This window comes from Pistacia vera, unplaced genomic scaffold, assembly GCF_008641045.1.
Source record: "Pistacia vera cultivar Batoury unplaced genomic scaffold, PisVer_v2 Contig626, whole genome shotgun sequence".
In the NCBI taxonomy this organism is placed as follows: Eukaryota; Viridiplantae; Streptophyta; class Magnoliopsida; order Sapindales; family Anacardiaceae; genus Pistacia; species Pistacia vera.
In genome coordinates, this window is record NW_022196475.1 from 342,617 (window position 1) to 359,284 (window position 16,668).

At 37.5% G+C, this 16,668-nt stretch overlaps 2 protein-coding genes and 1 non-coding gene across 3 annotated transcripts; 2 read left to right on the top strand and 1 right to left on the bottom strand.

The window, feature by feature from the left end:
* Window positions 1–42: 42 nt before the first annotated feature.
* On the top strand, window positions 43–125 carry TRNAL-UAA. The gene has a single exon. It is a non-coding gene; the product is annotated as a tRNA-Leu (tRNA).
* A 4,277-nt stretch (window positions 126–4,402) lies between these two features.
* Window positions 4,403–6,078, bottom strand: LOC116111112 (zinc finger BED domain-containing protein RICESLEEPER 2-like). The gene is made up of 4 exons (XM_031397313.1): window positions 5,759–6,078; window positions 5,452–5,701; window positions 5,134–5,370; window positions 4,403–5,047 (listed from the first exon to the last, which is right to left on the bottom strand). The coding sequence occupies exons 1-4, from the start codon at window positions 6,076–6,078 to the stop codon at window positions 4,403–4,405; spliced, it is 1,452 nt and encodes a 483-aa protein (XP_031253173.1).
* A 3,768-nt stretch (window positions 6,079–9,846) lies between these two features.
* LOC116111104 lies at window positions 9,847–10,511 on the top strand. Its single transcript, XM_031397311.1, has one exon. The coding sequence runs from the start codon at window positions 10,032–10,034 to the stop codon at window positions 10,491–10,493; it is 462 nt and encodes a 153-aa protein (XP_031253171.1). The 5' UTR covers window positions 9,847–10,031; the 3' UTR covers window positions 10,494–10,511.
* Window positions 10,512–16,668: the final 6,157 nt, after the last annotated feature.

The following is a 16,668-nucleotide window of genomic DNA, read 5'->3' on the forward strand; positions in this document are numbered from 1 at the left end:
ATAAATAGATAAATATAATATAAAGTAAGGAAAAACAAATCAGCAGGTTTGCCCGAGAGGTTAAGGGGGAAGACTTAAGATCTTCTGCACATAAGTGCGCGTGGGTTCGAACCCCACAGCCTGCATTTTTATTTTTTATTAAATGTTGATATATTTAATTATAGATCGGGAATTATAATATAATTCTTCTATTATTTATCAAGTGGGTAAACCCAAAAAATAAAAGGTTTTCTTCCCTTTGTAATAGCATGAGATTTCTTTAAAGTTCATAATTTTTTTCTTTTTGATTTGATAACTAGGGTGTCTAAGTCAGCTTGTGCGTATTTCAACTGATCCTCTAAGACCTTAGAATCGTCAGTCGTATAAAAGGTCAAATGATCACCCTTATTAGAGGTTGTGAAAACTCAAACTCGGAAGACCATGTTAGATCTTCTTTTTGCTCTTTGTAATATTAAGGGGACTCAAACTCGAGAGACCATATTAGATTCTTAGATCCTCCTTTATTCTTTTACTATTATGGCACTAAGTGGTGGTTAAAGTTTTATCATTTTCCTTGGGAGAATTGTGTTTCTAACATTTTATTTTTAACAATTTTTTTTTCTCCGGTTGCTGAGTTTTTTGTTTTTTTTTTTTTTTTTTTTTTTTTTTAAGAAGTAAAATTTGCTAAATGTTAGTTTACTATTGTCAGATATAATAAAAGGCCTAAGGCCCGATTCAAATAATCTTAGCATGGCCCAATTAAGTGGGTTTTGGGCTTGGGTTATTGAATTATGGGTGAATGATTTGACAAAAGGAAAGTGATTTTTATCTCTACATAATTGATCATTAACCTATATTAAGTATACCCTCTTTATATTTTAAAAGATTTTTTTTAAACCCTATTTAATACCAAAATTACCGTTTCAGACTTAAATATATTTTTTTTTATCTCATTTTCCCAATTTTTTGAGATTTAGATTATTTCCTATTTTATTTTGTCTAATTTAGTAAAGATCCATTGAAATATGACAATTATAATATAAGATGGTAAATATCTATATATCTATATATATTTTTTCCTTTTAAGTCTCCTAAACTCAAGATATTTCTTCTTAATTACAACATAGATTATCTATATTTTCTACACTTTTTCCATCACCTAACAACTATTAAGTATAAAGTTATGTATTCTTAAAAGAATTCCAACCAGTCCATTGTAATGGAGATAATTTGTTAAATGGGAAGTCTTGCCATTCTTTTTAGTTGGATTAATTTATAACTTTAAGTTCATGAAGAACAAATATATTTGAAGTGTATTATTGTAAAGAAAAAAGAATGATGAAGATATCAAATTTGGATTTAATTGAAAATTTGAAGTATGATGGAGAAGTGAAAAGTGATAATTTTTTATGTTTTTCTTTTTTAAAAGCAATTTAAAAGATAAACTATGAGTTTTAGATGTTATAAAAAAGAATAAATAAAAGGAAAATATAAAATAGTGTACTTAAAATCTAATATCCTTAATAATAATTTTACATAAGGTTAAACCAGTAAAACAATATTTAATTGGGGGCTATGATACAAAAGGTGAGGGCTGAAAATGACCACCCATAATAAAGTGGCTCAAACCAAGAGACAAAGTGACAAAGTCAACCTATATTGTAACTACTATGTACAGTTATAATTAGGGGCGTAGTCAGAATTTTGACTAAATAGATTCAAAATATTTAAGTTAATAAATTGATAATAAAACATTATGAGATCAATATGAATTTAAATAGGGTTAAAATTATAAATAATATAAAATATAAAGCTCTTTTTTTTTTAAAGTTTAAATAGGTTCAATATGAATTTAAATATGGTCAAAATTGTAAATACAATAAAATATAAAGTTTTTTTTTTTTTTTTTTTTCAAAGTTTGAATAGGTTCAATTGAACTAATACGTTATATTGTGGCTACCTTGGTTATAATTCACCTAAAAATAACTAAAACTTCAATTTTATACAGATAATTTATACGTAAACTTAGGACTGTAAACAAACCGAGCCGAGTCAAGTTTTCGACTTATCGAGCTCAGCTCGTTTGCTACAGGGTCAAGCTCGAGCCTGGGAAATGCGACTCGAACTCGAGCTCGATAGAGTTCGAGTCGAGCTCCAATCGAGCTCAAGCTCGTTAAGGTTTAACCGAGCCAATTTCCCCCCTACTTACAACCTTCTTTCTTTACATCCAATGTTGAATTTACCTTCAGTTTATCGCATATGGAATCAAGCATTCCATGTTCCTTCACAAAAAAATAACATAAATAAGCACAATTCAAACTTCATAAACAGGTATGTCCCAAGAATTGAAATTTTAAACAATTGAAATCCAAATGCCAACTCAAAAGACATCAATCTTTAACAAGTATCAATAGAAACCAATCTTAAATTAATATAGAATATGGTTAAACAGATGACATTGAAACCTTTCCATATCCCTAGTTCTGATGGCATTGGCTTAAAAAAATTGTTTGTGTAATTAATAAGCTCCTCAAAATAGAACAATCTCACTCCTTTTGATTCAGGAATGCTACTCTTCAGGTAATGTAGTTCTAAGGACACAGCCACTGGTTGTCGTTCCAACAATAATACCAACACTTGATGGCTTTATTGGTTCTCTATTGATTGGTCACTGTTTGTTTCTGTATTGTTTGGTTTGTAGATTCCACTAAAGAAAGACACACAGAGATACATTAATTTCAAATAAAGCAACACTACAACAGTTCATTTAGTTCAATGTATATAGTTGAATTAATTTCAAATAAAGCAACACTACAGTTGGAAGCTCATGAGACTGAAAAGATAGGGTAACAGAATCCTCCAGCATTGTATAGTACTGAAGTTTCGCAATTCTAAATAAATTATCTTTTCACTACACTTTTGATTAGAAGCAGACCTACGGAGCTTAAATAAAGTAATAAACAAGCATGATCAAAGAACATGATGGGACCCCAGCAAACACAATCAAAATACACACACAGCACACCCAACAATCAAAGAACAAACACGATCAACAAAATGTATATTGATTCAAAGTTAAACAAGTCCTGGTGAGTCACAATCAGACCCAACCAACAGCAAAAACAAAGAGAGGATAGTCCTATCAGAACATTATCCTCAAATCATAACTACAACATTCAAAGCAGATCAAAACATGGAAGCAAACCCAGAAAAGACTAATCAAAACAGTCAAGCAAATGAACTTAATTTCCTTATCAATCCAAACCATGCGCAAAAACTAACCTCAAAAAGCATAAAACAAAAATTCAAAAGTAATCAAAATTAGTTAAAAGAGTTGTTGATATAAACATAAATAAATGTATCTGAAGTTGACAGGATTTGATCGTCAGGCTTTCTATTTAGCTTCTTCTTTGCATTTTTCTTTTCTTTTCCACCGTAAGGAAACCAACCCATCACTTAAACTTCAGTCCTTAACCTCCAGAGTTTCACTCTAGAGAAAGAACAAAAGCAAACCAAACACCACTCAAGACACAGAGACAGCATAGAGAGAGAGTTAAAATAATTTAGTTAGTATTAACCATGACAGTTAGTATTTCCAACCATATTAACCATGACAGTTTCTGACTTTGCAAAATGCATATTACTTTACAAAATCAAAAAACAGTTCTGTATATATACAAATAACAGTCCAAGATATGAAAATACAGTCCAGCAATCAAAATAACTATCTACCAATAGTCTGCAATAAGGCTGTCTTCAACCAAAACCACCATTTCCCCCTAGTTGTATAAAATGTTCAATTTAGTAAGTATTTTTTAAGGTAACTATGACAAGAGAAAAATATGCATAATCATGAAACAAAAGCAAAATGAATCAAACTTTTACCTATGTATGCCTCCTACCATAGCCAAACCATGCACTGAATCCCAGGAACTTACGGGATAGGAAGGCTGGTCTCCAACGGTTGCTGCTCTTCCTGAAAATGACAAAGGAGGAGTAATTGAAGTTTAGTTAGTATAAATATAAAGTAATAATTAAATTTAATAAAAACAATATTCAATACAAGTATATAACCTACTTTGCATCCTTTCTTTACCCCATTCAAAGTCCGGCACCAATCACATCCACATAAGAGCATCTCCACCGTGTCGGGAGACAACGACGATCGGTACATGTCAATAACCCTATTGCCGGCGCTGAAAGCAAACTCAAAAGCAACCGTAGTGATAGGGATAACTAATATGTCACAAGCCATGGTAGACAAGATAGGGAACTTTATTGAATTTGCCTTCCACCACGTCAAAGCATCAAACGCCGCAGGGTCCTCCACACATTTATGGCATCCCTCTCCAAAGTAACAGTCTAATTCTGATTTAGTTGGCTCAACCGTCTCAGCCACATCCAGAAACTCACTAAAATCATCCTAATCCTCCGCCCTCTCTGCCATGACCCCCGACCCCTCACCAACAACCTCAACTCCATCCCCTATAGATGTAGAAGCACGGGCAACAGTCAATGCTTTACTGGCATCAGCATACTCCCTATATACCTCATACAAGGCATCTCGAACAACATCAATATTTGCCCGCGCTTCACGCTCAGGATACATCTTGGGGAACGACCATTGAATCACCCTCATCTTCAATCTGGGGTCCAAAACAGCAGCCACTGCCATTAATAGATTACATTCTCCCCAATATTTGTCAAACTTTTCTTTCATTTTCCAAATCATGGACTGTATAAACTCATCTTCATCCTGACTCTTACTATCCAACATAATTTTGATTGTACAAACTTGTTTTAGAAACAAGTTTGATGTCGGATAATCACTCCCTAATATGAGATTCGTTGCACCAGTAAACACCTTTAAAATTGAACAAATTTTCTCAACTTTGTCCCAATCCTCCTCCTTGGGACAATAATGATAACTCAAATCCCTCTCCTTCAAACAAGGAAAAAAAGGTCTAAATTTCACTATCGTTGCCAACATATCATATTTTGAATTCCACCATGTTTTGTAATCAAGAATAAGCTTGCGAAATGGTAATCGCCACTGCTGAATATCAGGCTACCACAGATGTCCTCAATAATATGTCTAATCTGATAAAGACCATATTGAACAACCAGGTTCAAGATGTGTGCACAACACCTCACATGAAACATCTTACCCCCACATATGAGCTTCCCCGTAGCTTGGAAATTATCTTTCAACACTTTTACTGCAACATCATTACTTGAAGCATTATCCACCGAGATCGTGTGGACCTTAGCTTTAATTCCCCACTCTATCAAACACTTGAAAATTGCATCAACAATGGCAACACCAGAACGGGGAGGAGGGAAATGAATAAAGTTCAACACCCGTCTATTCAACTTCCAATTATCATCAATCTAATGCCCAATCAACACCATGTATTCCATCCTCTAGTTGCCTGAATGTCATAGATCTATGGTCAGACTTATCTTCCTAACACCCTTCAATATGGTCTGCAACTTCTGCCTCTCATTTTCAAACACTTTTATACAATCATTCTTACAAGTATTACGGGAAATCGGAGTCCATTGAGGAATCCCGTACTTCATCATATTGTTCAACCCCTCTGCCTTCACAATAGAAAACGGATGCTCATGCATCAATACCCAATGTGCAATAAGCTCCCTCATCTTAAGCATATCAAATTGGCCTCGTAGAGCAGGCAAGACAGTAAAGGCACCCTGAGAACTGGAAGCGGGGAAATTTATTTATTATTGCCTCAAGTTAGCTGTTCTCTTCGCACACCTCTTCAAATGTCTATTGAATTGTGTAGTGCTTCCAGTGGCAGTCATTTTCAGCTTTGTTTTACAATGAATGCACTCTTCCTTCCTTATACCACCAGGGAGAACCACCTCCCTAAATTCTAACCACACAGCTAATGTCTTGGCTCTCTTCTTCCTTTGTAGTGGATTATCATTGTCTTCTACATTTTCGGAGCTACTCACATTTTGCTCCGTACCACCTGTGCTTGTGTAAATGTTACGCCGATCGACTGCTCTTACTGTAACATGATCGTCGACATCATCCAATGTAGGGGTGCTTGAGGAACTGTCTCTCGAGGCCATACCTACAATTGAAAAATAAGACACCATTAATAATGAGTAAAAAAAGATCTAAAAGCATTTTAAGAAAAGATCTAAAACCAATTCAAGTAGGCATTTTTTTGTATACTTAAAGCATCACAATATGTAACTACATTATGGTCTCCCGAGGCTTTCAGCTAATTGTCAGAAGCTTGTCTGATAAAATTAATAAAAATTCCTACTAGTTAATGGACATTTCATGAATTGTATTTGTTTCAATGTACAGGTTCACTACACGACAAGATTTGCTGATGGAATAGTCTTTGACAGCAGCTACAAAAGATCTAGACCTCTCACTATGTGCATTGGAGTTGGCAAGGTACAAAATTTATCTCAGTTAGTCAACAATTAATCAACTCCAATCTACATGTCAATCTCTAGAGTGTCATATTACCTTTTCACCCTGTTTCTATAAGCTTTTCAATTTTAAATCGGATAAATTTAGTGTGTATAAAACAGTAAAGCAAAATCATTACTATAAATGTGATAATCATCCTTTGGAATGTAGCGTGAAATCAATGAACAAACAACTCAAAAGCAAACATAAATTCAAAAGCAAAACAACTCATAAGCATAATAATAAGCTTGCGAAATTACTGTGTAAAATCAATGAACTAGTTAATCCTCTGGAATGCAGCATGAAAGGGATGAAAGAAGAGATGTAAAACTCACCGGTGGCTGTAATAACACGGGATGAAGCCTGTCAGTTTCACGGTGGTGCGATTTCGACATTTAGGGGTTTACACTTCAGTCGATTTGGAGGAGAAGAGTTAGCAAACCTAGTTTCAAGCTTTGAGGGATGAAATTGCAGTTTGTGTGAGTGTTTTTACGATTGGGCTCCTTGGGGAGATCAACGACAGCGACGAAGATGACTGATTTCACGGCGAGGTCACTGGTTCCAGGGTTAGGGTTCTTCGTTGGGTTTGCGATTTGGGAATTGGGGGAAATGAAATTGATTTGGGGTAAAATTTGGTGTTTTACGATTTTGCCCTTTGGGGGGGGGCGGGGGTAAGTGTCAGTTTTTTAAAAAAATTTCACTGCTATATAACAATTAAGTACCTCATGGTTTATAAAACTCACCAAAGCACCTTCCATACACGAGCCAGCCCAGGCTCGCGAGCCCACGAGCCGAGCCACCCCATGTTCGAACTCGACTCAGTTAATGAACCAAGTTCGAGCCGAGTCGACTCGATAATTGTCGAGTCGAGCTCCAAACGAGCTTCGGACAAGTCGAGCCGAGCTAGCTCGCGAGCGACTCGACTCGTCTGACAGTCCTACGTAAACTGTCAGATAAAATAGATAAGGTGACTAAACGATTATTACACATAACTTAAGTAGGTAAGAACATGCCACAACCCCTAGAACATGGTTAGTTAATTCTCCAAAGTCAAGGCTTTATAAAACTTCAAGGGTAAGCTAAAGTCCAAGTACGTTCAATGACTTATACAAATTCACCAAAATCTGGTCCCATAAAAGTTTTTTATTAGCTTTCATAATTAACTTAAACATCGGAGATGCCACACCAACAACCGCATCGATGCCTTTTCTGACCTAGTTGTTAGCTTTTTATAATATAGGTAGACAAATTTCGTACTCAAATTGATGGTAAACATGCTAGCTCGGTGTTTCGCTTGAACACTTGATGCTAGAAAGATGGCCTTAGTTTACTCACAGAGAACAATCTTTCATTCTCAAGCCTTTTTAAGTTTTCTTTCTTTTTTCTTAAAAAAAAGTTAGTCGTAAAACTCTAGTGAGTCAACATCAGCCTATGGGTGAAGCAAGAAACTTGGCAGCAGCTTCCAGGCAAACTGAAATAAGTCTTGAAGCTTCAGACCCAACCTCGCGGAGCGGAGAAAATGGTGAACGGATAATTTACCCAACAAAGTAAAAAAAATACAACAAGACAAAGGAAAGGCTAAAGTTATGGATTTTTCAAAATATAATATAGAAGAAGTGTTGAGCCCTCATGTTTTGATGTGCCAAAACTAATAAAAAATATTGTTAAAAGAACTGACAATGTGCAAAGATATGTCGTAAGTCATAACCAAAACAAAAATGTTGAATTTCCAGGTAGAATGACCGTTCACGTAGATAGAACACCTGTTCCATTCAATATTTCTGAAAAATAATTTTCAATCAAGCCGTTCAAATTTGGAACGACCTCGTTCCATGACCCCGTTCATGGTTCTGCCCAAAATGAAGGAAACATCCACTCGAGCTGAAACTCAAGTCATTGTGGAACGACCAAATCAAACGACCATTCCAGCAAGCCATTCCAAACATTTGAAAGACTTATTCAAAAAGGCTAACACACATCTGCGAGTTGGACATCCTTTGCGATCTAAAGAAGGAATGACCATTCCTCCAACCTGTTCTACATGAACGATGTTGTTCCATTACCTCGTTTATAGCTTTGGAAACTTGACACTTTTTGCGATCTGAAGAGGAACACTCATTTCATGAAGAAGAATGCACGTTCCAAGCTTAAGTCAAGATTTTGGACTTAGAACTTTGGAGCTCAAGTCAAGATTGGGGGAACTTCAAGTCTAGCAAGAACGACCTCGATAAACGCACGTTCCTAGAATTCTTCAAAGTCGTTCCGGGAAGGAATGACACAATTCCAAGAAATCTTTCAAGGTTTTGAAATATTTAGACATAAAGAGATCCAAGATGGAACGCCCATTCACAATAGGGGAACGATCATTCCAAATCATAAGATTAAAAAAAAAAAAAAGTGATTGTTGGTGTCAAAACGCTAGTTCTCGATGTTGGAACGCTCGTTCCTCTAGGTTCTGTAGCTTTGTGCATTAAATGAAGCAACGACTCTAATTTTCTAAGGGTTGGTGAAGACTTAAACAGGGCGATTTATTTGCAAAAAAGAAAAGAGAGAATAGTGCAATATCCAACATTCAATCTTGCAAACCCTAGAGCTCATTCTTGATAAAAAAAATCTCTCATTTGTACTAAAACTAATATCTTTAGAGAGAAACTTTGAACCCATTATGTACTAAACTTATGTCATGCCTTAAAGTTTTGTTAATCCTTATACAATTATTTTGTTAATTTTGGCATATCAAAACACACTAGGGTCCAACAATATATAGATATAAACCCTAATGCCCTTTTTCACATCTAGTTCATGTTAATGTTTGGTTTTAAATAGATTTGAAATCTCTTTGTTCATAAATGCGTTCAATATTTGTAGTGGGAACGAATTCCTAAAATGAGAAAGGAGTGGAAAAAAAATAAATTGTAATTTTATTATTGTAATTATGTTTTGGTTTTAACAATAATTCGGTTCTAATAAATTATGCAATTTAGTCAAGTTCAAAGAACACAGGAGAACGAAAAACGAGGAAATGAAAAAGTAATAATGAGATATGTGTCTTTTAAACAAGTAATGAAAGGATTATATTTATATTAGAATTATAACATTTTAAAAATATTTAGTGAAACTTATTTAGAATTTTCAAAAATATTACTCTTGGAGATTTATTTTATATGCAGTCGATAACATCATAACTCTCCTCTCCTGGTAAAATTTGAGTCGCCGACAAGGCAACAGTATGAGTTGTGCCCTCAAACTCATAGAATACGCTAGAACCCATCATATATATCTTTCTGGTTCTACAAATGCTTCTCACACTTACTAGAAAAGTAGAAGGAATCAAACTTAAGGCTGCCATTACACACAAGAAGACAAGGTTACACGTGGCAAGTTATGTATACCAATTACCGGGTGGCAGAGCTTTCTAGCAACACCTCAAGCCCTCAATTCCAGCAACTTCTAGTATCTAAAGGACTTTGCTTACCATTACTATAAATACCATCAACCCTATCCCTATCCCTATCCAAGCCACGTGAGAAGTTTGAGAGAAAAGTCAGCGGTTTGCCCAATACAGTCACACTAGCTATCTACCATTTTGGAAGTAAAAATGAAACCCATTGATGACAAGAAAGAAACGGTGACAATCCGCGCTGTGAGTCACGATGAAGAAGGTCGAAAGAGAGTTGAAAAGACGGAGCTAAACACGCACAACATCGACACTATCAAATACGTGGAGAAGAAACTCATAGACAAGGGCGTGCAGCGCATGGATCGCCACCCCGCCAACGGGATAGGGATCGGCAGGCCTCCGCCGAAGTCCGGGCACGGTGGGAAGTACACGTGGGAGGGTCCGGATGACCTGGCGGAGAGCGAGTTGAACGCGGCTCCGCCTGCTATTGACGAGAAAGATCCGAACTATCTCGATGAAGAGGCTGAGGAGAAGATTCTGAGAGAAGAAAAGAGTGAGGTGGCGGGGTTCGTTGTTGGGGATGTGGATGTGGCGAAATTGGCGGAGGAAAGGGAAGGAGTGGCGAGGGTTGAGATTGATCCTCACTTGAAGGTTAAGTGATTGTGATTAAAGGAAACGATGATGATCTTTAGTGTTTTTATGAGTTGTTTGTTTCGTAATGTTAAACCTGAGAAACGGATTGTAAGAAAGATAAATAATTTATCTTCAAACACGTTTCTTCAACTGTGTTCTAAATTATTTCGTATGTTGTTGACTGTATGAAGGGATTAAAGCTCAATATTTTCTTGTTCAATTGGAGGGAAGAATGAAAATCCTCAACTTAATGGGCCTCGCAATGAACACCTTCTTTTTTTTCTAAGTTAACAGCAATCAAGTTTTTTATAAACGAGGCCTTGATTTTTTAAGAAATGGGGTGGTTTGAAATACATATAGAAGCTTTAAATCTATTTTATATTTTTGTCTTCCTCCTAAATTTTAATAAATTATCGAAGTCTTTTTTAATTATTTAATGAAAATATATTATATTTATTTGTTCAGTGAAAATATATTATTGAAAACATATAAAAAATATCATAAAATAGGATAAATTTAATAAAAAAATAAGTTTTAAATATGAAATTATAGAAAAAGAATATAAACAAAAACTTAATTATGCATTGAGGATTGAAAGAGTATTCTTTTAGAATATAAAATAAAAAGGGTAAATTTAACTGTAGAGATACTAATAGGTTGGTGGAGTTAAACCATTTTCCATGCACTAGAAATTGTGTAGTTCCAGCAAAAAGGCCAGACCCATTGTTGGCCCAATGTTACTTTGCAAATTTGCGTTACTCGCACTAAGATTTGGCAATATACAAAGTATTCTTTAACCGCAAACCAAAAAAAAAAAAAAAAATGGTTTAATCAAAGTAATATAAACTGGTTTAATCAAAGTAGCGAATAAATCACACCTTTGAAAGAATGTTTCTTATAATACAAGCAATAGGTTGTTAAAATATTTCTCTTTCGTGAACATTATCTGGTAGTTCAATTATATTACGTTTGGATTGAATAGTTAGACCAACCAATCGAATTTGAATTACCTACAGAGCTTTCCCATCAGTAGATTGAGGCATCAAAATTACCTGAATCTATTTTTATTCATCCTTATGTTACATGTGCAAATTCATTAACAAACTGATGTATCTACTTTCAATTTCGTTTATTTAAAGTTTTAAGGATTATAGAGAATACATAAATAGTTTATATTAAAAAAAATTTGTATATATATATTATTAGTTTTGTAATGCCTGAATTTCCTAAAGGCATAAATATAATTATGTTTATCGGATATTACTTGCATGTTAAGTAAATAATCCAAGAGAAGAGATATTCTCCCAAATAAAAAGCAAAATCAATATTAAAGGAGGAATCTAGAGAATTAAAGAAGTGAATATTGCTATGATCCAATATAGAAGAGCCAATGTTGATATAGAAATCTGCACCAACCAACGAGATCCGATCGACCTTGTCGGGATCGAAACTGATGTGTGCGTGATTACGGGTAATCAGCGATGAGTGAATGATAATGTCAGAAAGTAAATGATAAAGATAACTTTTAAAGTGGTTCGGTGAAGTTAAACTGCCTACGTCTACTGTGTTTTTGTATATGTTGTGAGAGCTTACAATGTAGTTTTAATCCAGAATTCGTATCCCCATCCTCATCGTTTTAGGGGGTTTATATATAAGATTTACGTAAAGAAAAGAGCGAAATTAAGGGGATTACAAATGATTTGAATCACAATTCCGATATCCTTGCGATTGAGCTCCATGATCGCACAACGATAACTGTTGATCTAGTCATTCCCGCGATATCCGGGATCTAAAGTAATCTGGGGATTGATTGATTGATTCCTGGGATTGTCTGCGATTAGCTTGTGCTAGGTTGAGCTACGGCTCGACGAGCTTATGCTGCGTCGATCAATCATAGTTTTCGAGATCATTCTAGGCCGAGCTATATCCTCGCATTGGCTCGAGCTTGACGGAAAAACTCAGAACACAAAAAGTCAGGGTATAAATGTAATTTTCGCGTGGTCGTGTCACATTAAATGCGACAGTCTTTGTCAGTTACGTTTCGTTGCGTGTGGGCAATAACAGCTGTTCAGGCATGAAGTTGAGGCGTCGTGCGACGACGGTTATCATTTTCAACGGTTCGTTGCACCTTGTGGATGGTCGACACATGGCCATGTCCAAGGGCTGAGATCGTTCAACGAATGAAGGGCTAGGATCAGTTGTGAGTCAATGGTCGAGATTGAACTCTGCCCTTTCGTCTTCCATGCAAAAATCACTATAAAAGGTGCCAAATATTCATGATAGCCACTCTAAAAGTTCTTCCACCCTCTCGCTTTTCTTTGCTGTTGCTCTTACGTCGTCGTGGTGGTCTTTCTTACGAGTTCTCAGCGCTCTTCTTTATTCCGGTAAGACTTCTTTCTCTTCCTTGCTCATTTTTCTGACTTTTGTGCTAAAGGGTGGCTGATGTAGTGGCCGCATTGGATGTTTTAAGGTCTTAATATGGTTTTTGGGGTGTATTTCTGGCAGTCTCGGGTTTTAAAGGGGTTTAATTGCAATGGCCGCCGGTGTCCTGGGTAGGTCGCATGACTTTGTTATGTTGCACAAGCTATTTTGGGTGCCTAAGATGGAAGCGAACGTGGAATGGTCGCCGAGTTCTTCAGGCTCTAACACATGTTCGCTTCTTTTTTCAGGTACCTAGAGTCGAATTAGAACCATGTCCTCGTCTAGCAGTCGCACAATAGATCGAATGTTCGATTCACCGATTGGTTTGGTAGCACTAGGGGATGTGTCTCTCGAGATATCCAAAGAGTTTGTCGCTAGAAGCTCACACCCTGATGCTGTAGGCTTGTTGGACCGTGCTGCAATCCAACTGGCTCATTCCCCACTGTTTCCAGCTCACAGGCTACAAAAAGAGCCACAATCCTCGATCACCCTTGGGGATCTTGAACGCATCAGGGCGACCTATGTGCCGCAGCTCAACCTGATGGCCCCGTGAGAACACTATTAGAGTCATGAAAATGACTCTATTTTGGTGATAAAAAGACCCTATGTCTAATTAAAATGAAATCATATTGAGATAATTAAAGAATTTATGAATTTATTCATGAAAATCGCATCATAATATTTTTCTTATGAATTTAACATGTTTGAAATGATTTTTGGAAAGGGTATGAGTTGATATTAGGTTGTGGTTTATGGATTAGGGTTGATTTTGTCTCATTTATGTTGTTTAGGGGGTAAACTGTCAAATTTATAGGGATTGATTTTGTCACTTTTCAATTGTGCAGGGCCAAAGCGATATTTTTCACTTTGTGCATAAAAAGAAAGTGAAGGGTCGCAAATCTAGAGCGTCATTCATCCATCCACAATGATCACCGCCGTGACTCTTCCTTTCCCTTTTCCGGCGACGTCCGGCGACCTTTCGTATTCCCCTTGCATCGATCATCATCATCTCGTCGATACCACCGCGATCACACGTTTTGCCGTCGCGACTCTTCGCATTCCAGTCGACGTTAGGCCATTTTTCAGCAACCTCTGGCGACGCTTCACTTCCCTGGTGGCCGATCTTCCTTCCCTACACTCAGATCTATCCATTCCAAGCTTTAGCTACAGCCAAAAACGCTGGAATCTACCATCGCCACCGTCGCGCCTCTTCGCCTTCCAGCCGCAATCTCTCCTATTTCCGATGAACTTTCATCTCCTCAACACCTGATCTGAACTCCCCATCACCTAAGCTTTCCATTGGTACATTCGGATCCCATTTCTGCCACCATTTGCCTGAAGACCTACCGAAAAACTAACGTATTCCGGCGAGTGCGACTGTTCGTATTCCGGGTTGTCCGTTGGTCATTGTCACCCCTTCTTTGCATCATATCGCTGTTGATTACTTCCTTTCCACCACGATCAACTTCGTTTCCACCGCTTCAGCCTCCGTCGACACCACTATGAGCGGCTAAGTTCCCAGTTGTCTGTTACGGTGTAGGCGGGATCGAGATTGACTCCACTACTCTCCTCATTAGCTCTCGACTAGTTGGATGAGCCCGATTGTAGGACATTTGGTAGTATTGTGTTTCGAATTATATTTGTTTTCATTTCATGTTTGATTTCGATACTTTAATATGGTTTGAGCATTATTTGTGATGAATATAGTTGTCCATTGTGATTAAATGTTTTCATAGAACTTATTGAATGATAGACGTTAGTTTGAGATAATTTAATGATGAATATTACTTTTCATTACTTCACATCGATTGTAATTAAGTTGTGTTCGGATTTAATGTCATTTCTACTGTTGTTGTGTTTATTGTGAAGTGGGTTGATTGGATGATACGTGTTGACAAATTGTATTTGTTAATCACGTACCAACTAGTGGTATTGTTTTGTAGTGTTTGTGGCCATCAATGATAGTCTTTAACCAATCGAACTTAAGTGATCGGATGAGACAGGATAGATTATACTTAGAGTGCCGGCAAGCCATTTCATTGATTTACCCTGCCCTGTAGGCTTAGGGGATCGTAGAGGGTGAAGGAGAATTGTGTGAGTTGGTCTCATGTCGAACCAAAACCGTAGCAGCAACGTTTTTATTATAAAGTCTTCATTAGTTTAAATTTCAAGCTTTTTTTATTTGCATTTAGTTTGTTTAGTTTAATTAATCAAAATTGCCAATTTCATTTTCACTACTCAAATATACATTAGGTTGTTAGTCTTGCTCTCTGTGGATTCGACCCTGCTTACCGCTAACTACAGTATTTAGGTTTAAATTTGTGATTGTGACAACCGGTTCGACAAACACTCTCGGAAGAACCCTCCAGCTGGATCGGTGGCAATTTTCGAGACTCTCCTCAGATGCGGGGTATCCATTCCCTCGCACCCTTTCATCGATAAAGTGTTGAGGCGATTCGACATTGCTCCTCTTCAACTGACGGCCAATTCTTACTTGATCATTACCGAGGTATACATCACGTATATGATCGCTAAGCTAGGCGAGCCGTCTGTCGAAGAGTTTGTCCACTTGTACAGGCTCAAAAAGGGACAAGGCCAGATGTACTACCTTTCCAAGGTGAGGAAAGTACGTTTCAACGGGCTGGTCGATGTCCCGAAGAAAGTTCCACATTGGGATTCCCAATTCTTCTTCTACGAAGCTAGAACAAGTGGTGTCTTTGCTCTGGAAGTGAGTAAGGCTTTGGTTGCTCGCGTACGTGAGGACAAGTTTTGAGCTTTGCTTCATTGTCTAACCAAATTACTTTATATTGTAGTTAACATCGAGCAGAACTATCTCCCAGTGGCGAGCTTGCGTTTCAGCGATTTTCCTGACAATTCGCGTAACGTCCACGTGCTTATTACGCTTCCTCACCTAAAGGCATGCGATTTTTGTAGGGACAAGGCCAGATTTTTAGCGCTTTTGGAAAAAGGTAAGTTGTTGCTTGCTCGCATTTGGTTTCCTGCACAAATTGATTGCTAACTCGTTTCCCTTTTTCCTTGCAGAAATGTGGGCCGAAAAACCCAAAAGCTTTAAGAAGAAAACGATGACCTCGGCGGCTGTCCAAAAGGCGTCGGCTGCTCTAGTGACAAAACAGCCTATGGATGCTATCAGCACGAAATGCGTCGGAGGCGAGCTTGTAGAGGGCCCAAGCACGAAAAAATCTGCGACTGCCTCTGAGGCGATTGGTGAGAAGAGCGTCACTAGCCCCTAAGAAAACGTCCGAGCCAACTGTAGGCTCAGGAAAAGGTAAAGCACCCGAGCAGTAAGATGGCTTGGGGAAAAAGAAGGTGACTGAGCCTTATGGGGGCTCGAGCAAAAAGGTCGCCATGCATGCTGGCGACCTTCAGAAAAGCGCAGCCCAAAGCACAACCAAGAAGTAGTCCGCTCCTACGGGTGCAACAGTTGCTCCAAGGGGGAGTAGACCTTGCTCGTCCAAGCTAAAGGATTGGGAGACGAGCGAAGCGACCGAGGCAAATTTTGACACTTTGATCGACCAACTCCCTAATCATATCGGTGTTGGGGCCGTAGTGGCCAGAGATTAGGTCACCTCGCAAACATTCGCAACTGTTAGGGACTCGACTCCCGCCCAAATATTAGCCTTAACCTACAGCTACGCGGCTAAGATACTGGTAGTTCGCTTCCCTTTTTTGAATGCTATTTTTATTTCTTGCTCGCTTCTCACCTTTTCATTTTTAGGTTGCCATGGCCAGTAGACTCTTGTACGAAAAATACGGCCAAATC

Excerpts from the sequence above, each read along its gene's own strand:
- LOC116111112 (XM_031397313.1), bottom strand. The coding sequence starts at position 6,078 with ATGGCCTCGAGAGACAGTTCCTCAAGCACCCCTACATTGGATGATGTC. Across the intron at positions 5,702-5,758 it reads TTCAATAGACATTTGAAGAG|TTCTCAGGGTGCCTTTACTG; the intron begins GTGTGCGAAGAG and ends CCCCGCTTCCAG. Across the intron at positions 5,371-5,451 it reads TGCAGACCATATTGAAGGGT|ATTGATGATAATTGGAAGTT; the intron begins GTTAGGAAGATA and ends ATTGGGCATTAG.
- LOC116111104 (XM_031397311.1), top strand. The coding sequence starts at position 10,032 with ATGAAACCCATTGATGACAAGAAAGAAACGGTGACAATCCGCGCTGTG.